The sequence below is a fragment of the Tigriopus californicus genome, chromosome 2 (genome assembly GCF_007210705.1).
Source record: "Tigriopus californicus strain San Diego chromosome 2, Tcal_SD_v2.1, whole genome shotgun sequence".
In the NCBI taxonomy this organism is placed as follows: domain Eukaryota; kingdom Metazoa; phylum Arthropoda; class Copepoda; order Harpacticoida; family Harpacticidae; genus Tigriopus; species Tigriopus californicus.
In genome coordinates this window covers 13,033,230-13,047,497 of record NC_081441.1, presented here as the reverse complement: position 1 = coordinate 13,047,497, position 14,268 = coordinate 13,033,230, and the positions used below count along the sequence as shown (strand labels likewise).

Sequence of the window (14,268 nt, the reverse complement as noted above, 5' to 3'; positions counted from 1 at the left end):
ACCTTGTGGTCGTATCAAGGGCTTATTTGGAATAAGATGAGCGGTTTAGGAGATAGGATATTTTTGCTTCCGTTTGCAGTCCATATCTCTAGAAGTCCATGGATCAGCCCATTCCCAAACTCAATTTTCTGTGCCAATCAACTGTTTGAATACCTTGGATGCTCCTTCCTCATTCCCGCTAATTCCATCACTTTGTGGAAAGCGTTTCGAAAGCTATTTTGCGCAAGCTCGGAACACACTTTTCGGTGCATTTCACCTTTAACACGTGGGTAACAAAGAGCGTTAAACGTTCGGGAAACTAGTAGCAACTCCCATAAGAAGTTTCACCGGTTACTAACCAAAGGGTAAAAGGTCGATTAACTGCCAGACGCTTTTTGATTGAAGCATTGTTTGTGCTTTACCGGCTAATAAACAAAAAAACGAAAGGGGTCGCGATTGCGAAACTTAGTCTCGAACTATTCTTGCCACAGCGTCGGAAAGGTTTGCGAGCGGATGGCTTGCTTTCGTCCTCGTCCTTGATTTGATCAAGGCAAGCTAAATTAAGCCTCGGCGGTTTCGAACCAAAGGTCAGGATCTTCATCCATAAATTATGGGATCTTGGGAAAGGACCTAGGATACCATTGGTACGGGAGGTAGCGCAATGAGTGGAAATTTAGGTGGAAACGCAGAGGAAGAAGTCACTCGGAGAGGATGAAGGTTTGGAGGGGGCAGGTTACCCATCTGTTTTTAGTCACGTCGGGGTCGGCAATGAAGGACTTCGTATTCTGTTGCTTTCTTCCACTAGACTGAAGTCATAACTCTTGTGAGTAGCCTTTGAAAAATAAAGTTAAAACCTGCGACTTTTGTTCACATATTTTTTAGCCAATATTTCCATTTCGCGACTCGTTTTCTACTTTTTTCCTACTATTTTTCATATTTTGGGGCATTTTTTGCCCTATTATTGTCATTTGAGTCCGTATCTGCTTCCTTCTTAACTTGCTGTTCCTTGTTGGGAAACTATTTATTTACTTCTGTGCAGCTTGATCAGATGAAGGATTAAATCTTCAGCCAGAACTTATTAGCAGCTTTTTTTGGTTAGGGTTTTCACTGTCTTTACTCACTGCTGCAGAGAATACAATCCCCGGCATAATCATATTCAGGGAGATGACGTGGTGCGGTGGTTAGCGCAGTTTCTTAGCATGAGAGAGGTCCCCGGTTCGATTCTCCTCCCTGATCTTTCTCAAGGAAGCTTTTAGACGCTAGCTACACCCACAGACAGAGAACCAATCCGATACCGGACATGAAACTGCCCATCGGAAACACATTCAAGGACGATGTGATGGCTGGTTTTGCTAGCCGGGCGAGACGGCTTTTTATTGAGGTCTACTTGTGGGTCTCGGTGCTAATTAAATGGAGTGAGTCAATGGTGAGAAACATGAACCCCCACACATCCCTAACCTTGCCTACATAAATGTCCATCGAAGAACACATATTTAACTTGTTAGGACATCTTGTTGACTAATGCATTGGTCTGGACACGAAATATGGCATTGAAAATGTGGGATCATCTTCGATTAACGTGCAAATTTCTTTGACGATAAAAAAACGGATTGAAAATAAGCAACAAAAACTCTTTACGAACCTCACTCTAGTTCTTTCATTTCGTTTACTCCTTTTCTCACAAGCGTTTATCGAATGCCTTTTCAAAGCAAACAAAAACAATTCCATTTTGAAAACAGTACATGTCTTTAACGATCCCTTTTCAAATCTTCATCTCTTGTCCCAGACGAATCAACGGAATCACCAAGTGGAATTATATCGGCCTCATCCACATCCATGGCCTCCTTTCGTACATCTGCCTTGGCCAAACTCTCCGTGTTGTCTTGAACGTTTTCTTGTTTAGGGTTTCCTTCTATCGAAATACAACAACCCGTGATAATTTCCTTATTAGATTTTGCCCTTGGAAGCGGGTCTTCAGTTGGCTCAACCTTTGTAGATTTGTTGGTGGGTGAAGTGAGCGCACTTGTTGTCGCTTCAGCCTGAGTCGTTTTGTTTCCAGTGCACACTCCAGTGATCTTATCGGTCTGAGGCGTGGCCTTCTTTGGCGTCTTTTTTCCTTTCGCAGGGACTTTCCGATTTGTCCCAAAACAACAATTGAGCTGATTTTGAATGAACTCGTACAGGGAGCTTTCCTCTGTGCAATGAATGTGGTATTGGCAAATCATTGAACAAATTTGACCCACGGTTAATTTCCGGCTTTTCAGCAGCGTGTGCATTTCGTGGATCTGATCGCGAAGTTTGCGATTCGAAAACGTGAAGTAGGCTACATCTCTTCTGGCTTCAGAAGCTGCCATAATTTGAAGCAGGCCTTTTAATTGCGGATCCCCACCGAAAGCACCACATCCCCAATTCCCAGTGGCCACGGCCACGGGATTTTTGACGCTGGGACTGCATGTAAAAACAAATACCGGGTTATCAAGGATGGTACGTTGTTGCCAATTCTATTTATCGGCTTCTTAGATTTACAGAAAACATACGTTAGTTTGACCGGGTCATTTCCTCACAAGCAAACTTCAAGATAACTCTACCCAATTTTGGCTTTTAAGAATGAAAATTAGCTGATTGAGGTCAATCGAGGCATTTACAAAATTCATTCAAAGTCTTCGTGAGAAGAACAGGTGAACCTTAGAGAGTGATTTTACCTTTCTATTAATAGATTGAGGAAGATTACCACATTTTTTCAAACGCATTAAACGGATCGAAATTGAAATAGACATTACATTTATGTTTTTTCCACTATTTCAACATGATGATCAGGGCTGGCCAAAATTTGCATATACTTATGGTCTTTATGGACGGCAAATTTGCATGAAAAATCACCTACCTTAATTTGCACAAAAATTTCCAAATAAACTTGTCAAAATATAGGCAACGACTCCTTCTGGAGGCCCGAAAGGCTATATTTACCTTCCAAATCAAGCAGTAGTCAATGAAAGGTAAATTCCTTATGAATAACTCTCAGCATAAAAATTTGAACCTACTGGGGAGAAGAGGCTAGCTGTGGTACTCTTTTGGCAGGATATCTGCTCGCTGACTCCAATTTAAGAATCCTGGTTTGATCCCAAGCTAGCCAAGTTTTAGATTCTTTCCACATTAATCATCAATCTCCTAACCATTTACTGATACCCCATGGAAACATGTTCAGATGTGTCTGAATTTTAAAGGAGAGGAATGCTGCACAAACAATATGCGCCCCAACCTGTACAACATGTACCTACAAGTTTAACCACATAAAACGGGGCACGAAAAAAGCAAATTTTGAAAAAAATATGGCTTTAATTGAAAACTTTATTACATTGGCATTTTAGTCTGGACTATATTATAATTAGAAATTTCAAAATTATTCGACATAATAGCCTTTGTTACGGACTACGGCTTCGAAACGCCCTTTGTCCGAGGAGCAAATTTTTTGGACCAAATCTTCAGAGATTTCATCCCATGCTGCCTTAAATGCTGTTGTCAGAGCCCCAACATTCGGACAGTTTTTGCCTCCCACCTTCTTCTCTAAAATTGACTAAACAGAAAAATCCATAGGGATCAAGTCTGGTGAAGAAGGAGGCCAAACGTTTTTGTCCCGAAATTGGTCAAAATTGGCTTTACACCAAGCCTGGGTTCTGTTGGAGGTGTGAGATGGGGCTCCATCCTGCATGAAACAGTATCCGTGGTCCCATTGCTGTTCTCTGATCCAAGGGAGAACATGGGTCTCCAAAATTTCGAGATAGACGTCGGTATTAACCTTGACACCCTCAGGTATAACCACAAGAGGGTTTTTTTGACCATCATCAGATACCCCTGCCCAAACCATGACATGAGCAGAGTGTTGGCGGACAAAAACGGTTCTGAGACTTACAGGGACGTCCTCAATGTTGGCTGCGTAAATCCGGTCGTTTTGACGATTCCAGGACTTCTGGACAGTGAATATTTTCTCATCACTCCAAATGATAGATGGCCGCGGCGCAGGGGTAAGGAACTTTTTTATTATCCGTCCTCGGACAAGCTTTTTGACAATTGTTCCGTCGGAAAGGACTTGCCTTAGTTGGAATTTGAAAGATTTCTTCTTCAAATCATAAATGACGACTCTCCGGAGGCTCCTGGTGGATACTTGGAGCTCATTGGACATCTGGGAAATGCTCCGTTGGGGATTTCGATTCAACCGTTGTCTCACGGTATTGATGAGAGCTCAGGTTTGCACTGGTCAAGCTCTTTTCCTTCTGGGTTTGTCCTTTATCATTCCAGTCTTTTTGAATCTTGAAATGACATCGTGGACGGTGGACTTGGCTTCTAAAAGCCTTTTGGCAATAGCTCTTTTGGAGAGGCCTTGTTTATGAAGCAAGATAATGTTCTCCCGGATAGCTTCGGAGATTGCCATTTTTTGCAAGAATGTAAGCAAATCTTGGATGAGTCATCAGTGAAATTTTGAAGAGTGGGAAATTCAAATTACGGTTGCTATATCAAATAAAAAATCTGGCCGGTTTTATGTGGTTAACCCTGTAGTAAATCTCCAGAAACTACCATAATAAGATAAGAGAGACACGGCTATTCAACATAGAAGGATAAAATATATATGCAGACGTTGATAATATATCTGTAACCTATTTTGTACTTTCATGTCAAACAAAATGAGGAAAGCTTCCATTCTCACGATTTGCTCCCCAAAATCGACAGAAATGTATTTTTAAAAATCGCAAATTGCAGAAAAAAATCATATTTTTGCGCTGAAGTAGCGGAAATTGCATAATAAATTGCAGAAAGTGTCAAATGTCGCTGATTAATTTGCAACATTTGCAGATGCAATAAATTTCCAGAAAATTCCGGGATATGCAAGTTTTTTGCAGAATTTGGACAATTTGCAGGATGCAAGTTTTGGCCTGCCCTAGTGATGATTACTGCTTTTGATCCCAAAATCAAGTTATACATCTTTTAAGTTTTAAATTCCAATTACTTTTCCAAATTAACCCTCATATGCGACTTACTTGTAATTCTTAAAGCCCACAAATGCCTTATTCAGCTCGCGTTGCACATTTTGTGGTGAATACTGACTCGAGGAATGTCCCGGGGGAAGGGCGTCGATGGCAACCATTCGCGTCTTACGGTGCTTTGAGCCCTTGTCGATGGGCGTGTCATCGTGGTAAGCTCCATCAAACTTGAAGGAACTGGCGTAGCCCGAGTATTTGGAAAACCGCTCGAACCCGGTCACAACCAGACATTCGTTTCCACTGAGCCTTTCAGTGAAAAGGCGAGACAAGATCAGTTCCGGCGAGATCAAGAACCGAATCTCCTCCTGGACGCAACCATGGCCCAGGACACCACCCCCAACCAATGCATTGGCAAAGTCTACCTGGAGCATCCCAAAACCGTCGTCTTCGATCGTGCCTTTGGCGTTAATGTGCAATTCGGTGAGTTGCTTTTTGGATTTGTGCCAATCCGGGAGCGATTGATAAGGTATAAAATGCCGGTGGAAAGTCCGAGGGTCTCGTCTTCGGGTTTCTTCAAGTTCATGCACGGAAATAATGGAAAAGGCACTTGAGCTTCTCCCCCTGGATCCCATGTTGGTTGTCCAAGTTACTGAACAACTGATTGAAATGATCGTCGATAGCTTGAATATTTTCCTTGGCTGAAAATCGTTTAGGGAATGTGCAAAAGAACGCATTGGCCAAAAGCGAAGCGATCTGCCTTTGACTAAAGGTCACGGAGGAGTCGCAAAACTTTCGGAGAAGTGGAATAGGTTGGGTAATTTAATTTGGGCAGTTCCAGGCATAATTTTGCCATTTGAGTGAGAGTTTCTTCGAAAAGCACTTTGAGGTCAGAGTTGTCCAGGTCCAGTTCCTTTTTGAAGAATCGGTTCAGGTCAGAAAAGTTCAACTGACTAAGCCGATTTGTACTCAAGAATCCGGACTCGAATGTCTTGAAATGATTGCATTGGTTTCTTCAAGGCAAATTGGACCACAGACCATCTAGGGGAAAAGTTGATGTTAATTCATTAGGGAACACAAACTAGAATCGATATAATTTTTGTTTCCGTTCAAACGAATTTATTATTTCGACATATATCGTTATCTGCAAAAGTGAATGGGGGGAGGAGTGATAAGCAAAGCCGCTATTTCATGCTGACACGCAAGCCTAGCATCCTTATTTGAGACGGCCAAAATATGCGTTATTAATTTTTTGTCATAAAATTGGTTTATTCGCCTTTATGGCAAATTTCCTATTTCATACATATTTCCAAGCATATGATGGATGGGTTTTGGTGTAAACAAATTGGGTTTGACCAAATGTTTGCGATGTCAATGTGCCAGTTTTTGAAAATCAGTGGCGCACTTCCTGCGCAAGGTGGCTGTAATGGTTCGGTGCAAGTACCTTCATGTCCATCACATATCCAGAAGTCTGCTTGGCGCCGGCGTGATTTTGCTACTGCCTACTTTTCTATCTTCATTTTTTTTCATTTTAAGCACATCATCTGAGTTGAAATGCTTACTGAAGGCCATATTTTGGGTTTGAATGCATATTCACGTGTATGTTTTGCCCAGTTTCCATGCAAGTATGGCCAAAACGAAGTTTTTAATGCATATTTTGGACAGCCTTTAATCATGATTTATCGTGATCTTAATATTCAGCTAGACAGGTCTTGTTAGAATTAAGAAGACAATTTGATTTACATTTGATTCATAAACAATTTGAAGCAATGCAGATTTTCATTGCACCAAAAAAGTGTGGTTACTGGAAAGTATTGGCCAAATGTGCAAAAATGTCTTTGTGGATTCCTTACTTTGAATTTCACTAACGGATTAGATCTGAGCAAAACTCGGTATTCTGAATGGTTGGAAACTTTAACATATACATTTTCGTTCTTTATATGATCTATATTGGGGGTCAACAATAAGAAATCACAAGCTATATAAATCCTTCTGAACTTTTTTTGAGGTTGGTTTGGTTTTTCAGTGACTTTTCTAACCGCTGTAGGAAATGTAACCCCCAGTCCTATTGAAATAAAGCATTATGTTTCGTCTATTTTTTATTGCTAATCCTTATATGATATTTGATCTACCAACGAATTTGAGTTGGCAGACCGAGCTAGTCCTTGAATGTAGGGTTGATCTGGAATGCTATCTAAAAATATGTTCAAGTCTGACTTGAAAGATGCTACCGGATCAACAAGGCCTACGTATTTCCTACGAATATTAGAGGGAAGCAAATTGAAACAATGAAGGAGCCCGAGAAAGAAGAGATGTGGACTTCATTGTTCGAACTAGCCTGGATTCTCGAAGGCCTTGAAGGTGCTCTCAAAACGGTCCACTAGAATTGACCCTAAATCCTGGGTTGGGACAAAGCTCATGAATGCTTTTGAAACGTACAGTATTAGATAGATACCTTTCGTACCTTCTCTTAACACTGTACAGTCCCAACCTTTTTAGTCTCTCCCAATACGAGAGTTCTCTATCTATCTGTGATGTTCCTAGTGAAACATATTTGGACTTGTTCAACTTTTGGCAAACCTTCTGAATCTCATTGAAGCCCAAATGGGTGAAGCATATTCAAGATGTGGCTGAACAATCGACTTGTACAGAGTTAAAATGTGCGATATATTCCAACCACCATTTGAAAAGCTTTACCCACCTTTAGGTGGATATGCTCATCGAACTTTCCATTATTTTGGAAGACCACACCTAAATCTTTCATAGATGAGACCCTGCTCAATATCTTGCAACCATTATCCACAAGGAAATGCCAATGGCTTCGACCCAAATGCCTTGAAGTGGACAAACATGCAGTTTCTCTCTGAGTGCAACGAAGTAATCAAGGCTTGAAGCCGAATCACTAACTTTCTTATTGGGGGGAGAATTCTCACAAAATGCAATTTCCAAGCTGTTTTCAAACTCAAACGAACAAAGGACCATCAATTAGATAGATATAGATATAGATAGATAGATAGATTTATTTCAGAACACTTTGATCATGATTAAATAATGTCTTTTATATCTTTCAATTAATTTGTTGAAAATGAAAAAAATGGACTTACCTGGGTTGAAGAACCACTATGCACATTTTACACCGTCTTCTTCGTGTCTCATGGGTACAGGAAACATAATATCCTTGGAAAATGGCATATCCACGAAGTTATCACCACGACATTGGCCTTGATATGAGGTGGGTGCGGAACAAAATGTGAATCGATCTCTGAATGCGGCCATTTTATGAAAATGATCTTGTATTCTAATCCTGGTTGGGGTGACGAGATGGTCAAACACGTATTCAAGCAGAGTCGTGGAAAGCCCTTCCAGGACCTTTCTTCCTAGAGTTCAAGTGAAAGCAAGCTTTTCTAAAGTATAGTTTTCTGATGTATCTAAAAACTTTCAAGTCCTAAAATATGACTTGGGAGTCCCACGAGTGAGTTGTATTTGTTATAGAAAAGACTTTGAATCGAGTCTTAAGTCTTTCAGGTCCAGAAAATTTTAAAAGTACCCGCAAGTCTTTGCACCAAAGCATGCGTTGTGCTCGAGTTTTCCATCAATTCTTGTAATTCATTTTATCCCCTCCCGGACAAGACAGGATGCAAGAAGCCATTTAATGACGTTAAAGACGTTATTGGGACATTAAAGCAGGAAAGGAAGATGACGTCACCGTCAAACTTTAGGAAGTTACTTGCCCTTTTTAGGGCTTCATATTCTTCGTTAAGGGATTAAATTAAAGTTCCGGTCATCAATCCATATAGGGAATGGTTCATTTAGCATTGTATTTTTATAAACTGTCACAGTATTACTCAGTAACAATGCTAAAAATGAGTTTTTTGCTGGAAAAAACATTTTTGGACTTATTCTTCCTCTACTACAACTTTCTGTTCTTACAAAAGACTTCTTGAAACCTGAAAATGTGTTTTGTCTATATCGTGACTTGTATCTTGGATTTTAGTACCTCTACGTTTTTGAAAAGTGCCGTAATGACCTCCCAAAATTTGTGCTGATATCATCAATCAGCTGCTACTTAGAGGAGTCAATTGTAAAATATTGTAGCACTAGTATTAATGCGCATGTTGAAAAATGATATAATCTCAGGTATTGAAGTCATTCCAAATAGTTTCAACGGTATAGGCTTAAAATCAATCTTGTGAAACTTCTTTGTACTTTTTCAATCATATTTCACCTCCTGCTCTCATTAAGGCTCAGATTAGGTATCTAATCGGATTTTATAAGGTAAGCCAAGGCCAAAAGAAATGTGTTTTCTTCACTTTCGCTGGTATGATCAAATATGATAATGATAATATAATGAAGTAAGAAGATAAGGCATTTACGTAGACAAAAAACAAATCTGCTATGCTACGCAGTAAGCACCGAAATGGATAACTCCTCTGGCGAGCCCAGAAGACATGATTTTTATTTTTGCGATAACTCGTTGTATTTTGCCATATCCAATAAAGATACCAGATATTAATGTTTAATCTGTTAAGTGATGAAGTAAGATAGCTAATCAAGCGTAAGCTTTGAAAAGTGATTGAATGCCCAACCTTCGTACGACTACAGGGTGGTCCATTTAAATCTGCCGCCACTTCGAAGCTTCCCAACTCGTGATTGGTTCGTAACAAGTAAAAATGATAAATCTAGTGAAACACGCACTCTTTATGACCTTAGATATATAAAATGGCGCCACAGCTCAATTCTCGTTGGCAGAATCACAGAAAGAACATCCAGTCCCATTTTGAATCAATGCTGAGAACGAAGTTTGTCTCTGTCCCAACTGATCTCAACACATACCATAGTAAGTGCACCGCTTTTGGGATCCCATGAGTGTTTTTGGTCAACCACTTGTGACTTGAGTGTACAGGACTTGAGCCCAGCTTTTTAAAGCCAAAGCGTGAATCTTAGATCGAGTAAAGATCTAACTTATGTAGTGTAGTACAACCTTTTTTCAATATAAGACTCACTCTTGCGCTTTAAAGAAACTGGGCCTAAATCTTAGCCGCATAGGTTTTTCTCGTAGGAAAGAACCAAAGGTCAACGTTATAAACAGTTGCCCTTTGGTAATAAAACGTAGATTATTGGCACTGGATGTCGACAAACCCCCCCCGCAAAGCAGCAAAACAGTGCAATGGATGGTCTCCTAGGAATTGATGCAAACAGGTTTACTGAACTAATTAGCCAACCAAGGCATCAGTTGTCCAACATCAACAAGGTTTGGACATCTATGACATTGTCACCAAAAATGCATACTAGACATCAACAAAGTTTTATAACATTGATCTCAAATCACGTTTCATTGAAATGGATTGTTAACTTTCGCACATGTCTTCACAACTTAGAAGGGCTCTTGTAAATCATCTTTTGGAACAAACAATTAGCCCTTTCCTATTATTAAGAATGATACCTCAAAGCATTTCGCATAGTGACCTGTATGGTTGGCAAGGGTTTTTTAGATTTCCAAGAAACGGCCCCAACAGACATTCTTGGATTGTCATCAATCAAATTGGTTAAATAAACGCCTTCGAGACCATTCATAGGGATGTTGGTTGCCCACTTTCCACAGTTGTAAGTAAATCAAATGAACTTTTCGAGTTCCATTTTGGTACTTTAGTTGCGTGGTTATGAAAATGTGACATTGCGTTAATGAAGCTTTAACGCAAGCTTGACCCCAACTATAAACAAATGAGGCTTCTTTTTAGGTAACACCCTGTTTAGACGTGGGTAGCTAAACGTAATCCAATTAAGACACAGTAACAAGTTGAAGTATGAGCAATGATATGGTACATGACTTTTTCTCAACCCATAGTATTTTATAACTGATTATGGGCAGTTATTACGCTGAAAGTTGAAGATGGAATATTCAGTTTTAAATATGCCCACATAGCAGACATCCATAACACATTGGTTGGCTTATAAAAAGGGATTTGTTTACCTCATTCCTAAGAAGGAGGTCTTAAGTCATGTTGGCTCATGTAGTGTGGGTTAATAGTTTTTGATAAGCTATTATACTATTCTACAATTGGGAAGTGAGAAAGAGTTTATTCAAATTAATTCACACAGATAATGGGTGTGGTGGCCACATTTTACAAAAAAAGATTCAAACTTGACTGGTTTTGCCCAAATACTGGTCTGACATAGTTTCAATCTCTTAACTTCAATCCATTCCTATGTAATTAACCCAATCTAAAACGGGACTGTACAGCGGGGTAAGAAAAGCCTCGTGATGGATGACTCATGCATTGAAGATGGCAATGATGCGTCCATTTAACGCAATGCGACAAATTGACAATCACACAACTAGAGTACCAAAATCGGACTCGAAAAGTCCGTTTGAGAAAGTCAAGTCAACAAAAGCTTTTCTAACATTCGTGATTATCCAGGGAGTCTATTTATGAGGTCTAAAATCTCAATATCGTTTTCAGCTGAAAGTTTTCAAATGAAGACTGGATGTTTTACTTATGATTCAGTGAAGGAAAATGGAGCTGAAGCCACTGACATCTAAACTCACAAGAAGCATAGCTTACTCATCTAGAATTACAATTTTCATCTTTTACGAACCAATCACGAGTTATTAAGCTCTTAAAGGCGGCAGATTTATATGGCCACGCTGTATCATTAGTGCCGGCACAAGCGGGTAAATCTTCAAGCCCTTGACATTAGGAGAGTCTTACGTTAATCGTTGATGTAACCAATACAAATTTTTTCCCCACTGCCAAATTGACACTAAAAAAGAGGTTCACTCACTTGACAAAAGTAGCCGTGCATAGCGTTTAAACATGAAGTGGCTAATTCATGACAACATCATCTTCTTTGTTCTTGGAAGAGCGTTTTCACGTTTCCTGACAGACGTTCCGGTTCAACTGTAAGTAAAACTGATGTATGTATTATCCCTTGCTCAGTGTTGCTGCTTCCCTTTTCTTTGTGACCAGAGCTTGCCACAATACCCTTCTATGTAGATTAGAAGCTGTGCATCGGATCCGACAGGTCTCCGAATCCGATACGAAGTGATTTTTGTAATTCCGAATTCCGATATTTTTTTTTCCAATCCGAATCCGAGATATATTGCTTAATCCCACTACAGTCCGAATTTATTTTTGAAAAAGTGATTTTTTTTTCACCCATTAACAAAAAAGAGGTCGTTTTTAACTTTAAATAAATGTGCCTTTTTGCCACTTAAACGTTTTAAAATGATAGAGATTGAGTGGAAATAGAACATATAATTTCCTTTGCAATAATGTCATTTTTGTAAACATGTTCTTAATTGTATGGTTCAATTGTAGTCATATAGAATATAATTCTGATTTCAAAATGGTGCCAAGGTTGTGAACTAACAAGATTGATATATTGAGTTATTCTAATTTTCTTTTTTCCTATAATTGAGTGTATGGATCGCAAATACTGTGATCCTTTTCCTATTTTCCGAAATTTGGGTTTCTTTATTTGTGTGAATTGCCACACTATTGTCATAACTTTTTAAGATAGTAGGTCCATTCACAGATTTAACTTTGATGATCTTTGCTTTCCCTCACATTTTGAAACTTATGAAAGTAAACATTCTCAAAATAAATTTACATTCATTTAATTTATCTTGCAATCTTGGACTTGGAACGAATCCGAACCCAATCCGAATCTGAATCCGAATCCGAACCAAGTCTTTAATCCGATACGAATCCAAATCCGATCGGATCGAACTCTCGCAAATGTACGACCTGGCCTCTTCTAGTATACCCAAACCAAAACAAATACAAGAAATAAATCGTCGGAACAAGGTTCCGTGAAACAGATTCCAAGGCATTGCGACACTCTTAAGTTGGACAAGTCCATCCATCAAAGGTGCTTTCTCGCAACCTTTGCAGCCATGAGGTCTCAAAATTGCAAATGAAGATACGGAAAATTCATCATACAACATTTCCCTCAACCCCCCTCAACACAGCTAATTGAAGCAAAGTGCACAAGTAGTAGTGCAACTAGTGGTAACACAGAGCACCTTGAAAGAGTGAATACATTGTAAATGATGATACAAACCTTTTCAACCAGTAACTGTTGATATGGGTGATGCAGGTAATACCAATCTTATGGGTTTTCTTTTCCATGCAGCTAAAAAACTATGTACCTTGAATATCAGATTGATCAGAAAATCTTGGTCAAAAAAATGTTCAAGTCTGACTTGGAGGGTGTTATTGGATCAAACACCTACACTCTTCCTACTGCAATAATCTAGATTTATTGTTGGGTCAATGCTATGAGGTAACTGGTTTTTGGTGGATTTGAGAGGAAACTGGACACAAAACTTGCATATAAATATGTAGTGGTATTTGTTTAAGCTCCCTATAGGCACACACCCCCTACATCCCAACTATACAGGAGGGTTATATCTTCACGTCCGGTTCCTTATTCAAGAGTCAAGGTTAGAGTTGAGAGAGGCCAGAGAGAGATTACTCTAGGAGGAGAGAGCAATAGAGAAGAGACGAAGAGCAGAGACAGCTGCCCGCATTATCGCGCATGGTGCATGCAATACAAGTATCGACACCATCTCCCCCTTCAAAGATGGAGATCCTATTCTCGTGTTGTAATAAGTCTTGGGGAAGAAATAGAATCGCTGGATTTGCTGAATTTTGTAAGATCTATGCGCAAAACGTCCGTTTCTGGTTGAAAACCTGGAACAACTCAGTTCTCTTCACCACGCAAACGTTGAAAAATTGGCTAGTAAGGTATCAAAATTATCTTTCCTTAAGGCAATAATTGACGAAACATGATGAATGACTAAGGTTGTAGAAAAGTTTGATTAACAGGTAGCGAGACTCCTTCCAGTTATAATTTAATTTTGCTATGTTGAGAGACCAAATCTTCCCCAGCTCCAAATAAGTGCATTTCGGCATTACGGTCGCGAAATGATATAAGCGTAGGGTTTTGGTTTTATAATATACTTGCCAAGAGCCGAAATAAAAATGGGCCCGATTGCGACTGAGGTCGGAAGCCACGATGACAGCGCCCTTATTGACTTCCCAAATGCTCCAACATGGTTACCATGAGGAAATGCTTGACCTCTTCGCTGGTTATTATCCTCATACAAAACAGGGTGGGGCATCATTCCACAATAGCAGCGTGTCATCACGAGCAGTGATGGGAGAATGATACATTAATCAGCCCGGCTATCATCTAACTAAGCACCAGCGCGGCATTAGTACCACCAAGTCCGGAGCAATGCGCATCATCCACAAATTTCGCGGTGTGAGGCGATATCTACTCCACAAACTTTTCACAGGTAACTCCCCCC

General features: G+C 39.8%; 1 protein-coding gene and 1 long non-coding RNA gene across 2 annotated transcripts; both read right to left on the bottom strand.

The window, feature by feature from the left end:
• Window positions 1-1,626: 1,626 nt before the first annotated feature.
• LOC131893240 (poly(ADP-ribose) glycohydrolase-like) lies at window positions 1,627-5,588 on the bottom strand. Its single transcript, XM_059243217.1, has 2 exons — window positions 5,013-5,588; window positions 1,627-2,427 (listed from the first exon to the last, which is right to left on the bottom strand). The coding sequence occupies exons 1-2, from the start codon at window positions 5,585-5,587 to the stop codon at window positions 1,728-1,730; spliced, it is 1,275 nt and encodes a 424-aa protein (XP_059099200.1). The 5' UTR covers window position 5,588; the 3' UTR covers window positions 1,627-1,727.
• Window positions 5,589-5,635: 47 nt separating this feature from the next.
• Window positions 5,636-11,876, bottom strand: LOC131893241 (uncharacterized). Its single transcript, XR_009374659.1, has 3 exons — window positions 11,736-11,876; window positions 8,057-8,329; window positions 5,636-5,993 (listed from the first exon to the last, which is right to left on the bottom strand). It is a non-coding gene; the product is annotated as an uncharacterized LOC131893241 (long non-coding RNA).
• Window positions 11,877-14,268: the final 2,392 nt, after the last annotated feature.

What these genes read in the sequence shown, in the direction of transcription:
- LOC131893240 (XM_059243217.1), bottom strand. Translation starts at nt 5,587, where the DNA reads ATGGGATCCAGGGGGAGAAGCTCAAGTGCCTTTTCCATTATTTCCGTG. An exon ending in GTGGGCTTTAAGAATTACAA is followed by an intron (nt 2,428 to 5,012) that starts GTAAGTCGCATA and finishes TTTTACATGCAG; the next exon opens with TCCCAGCGTCAAAAATCCCG.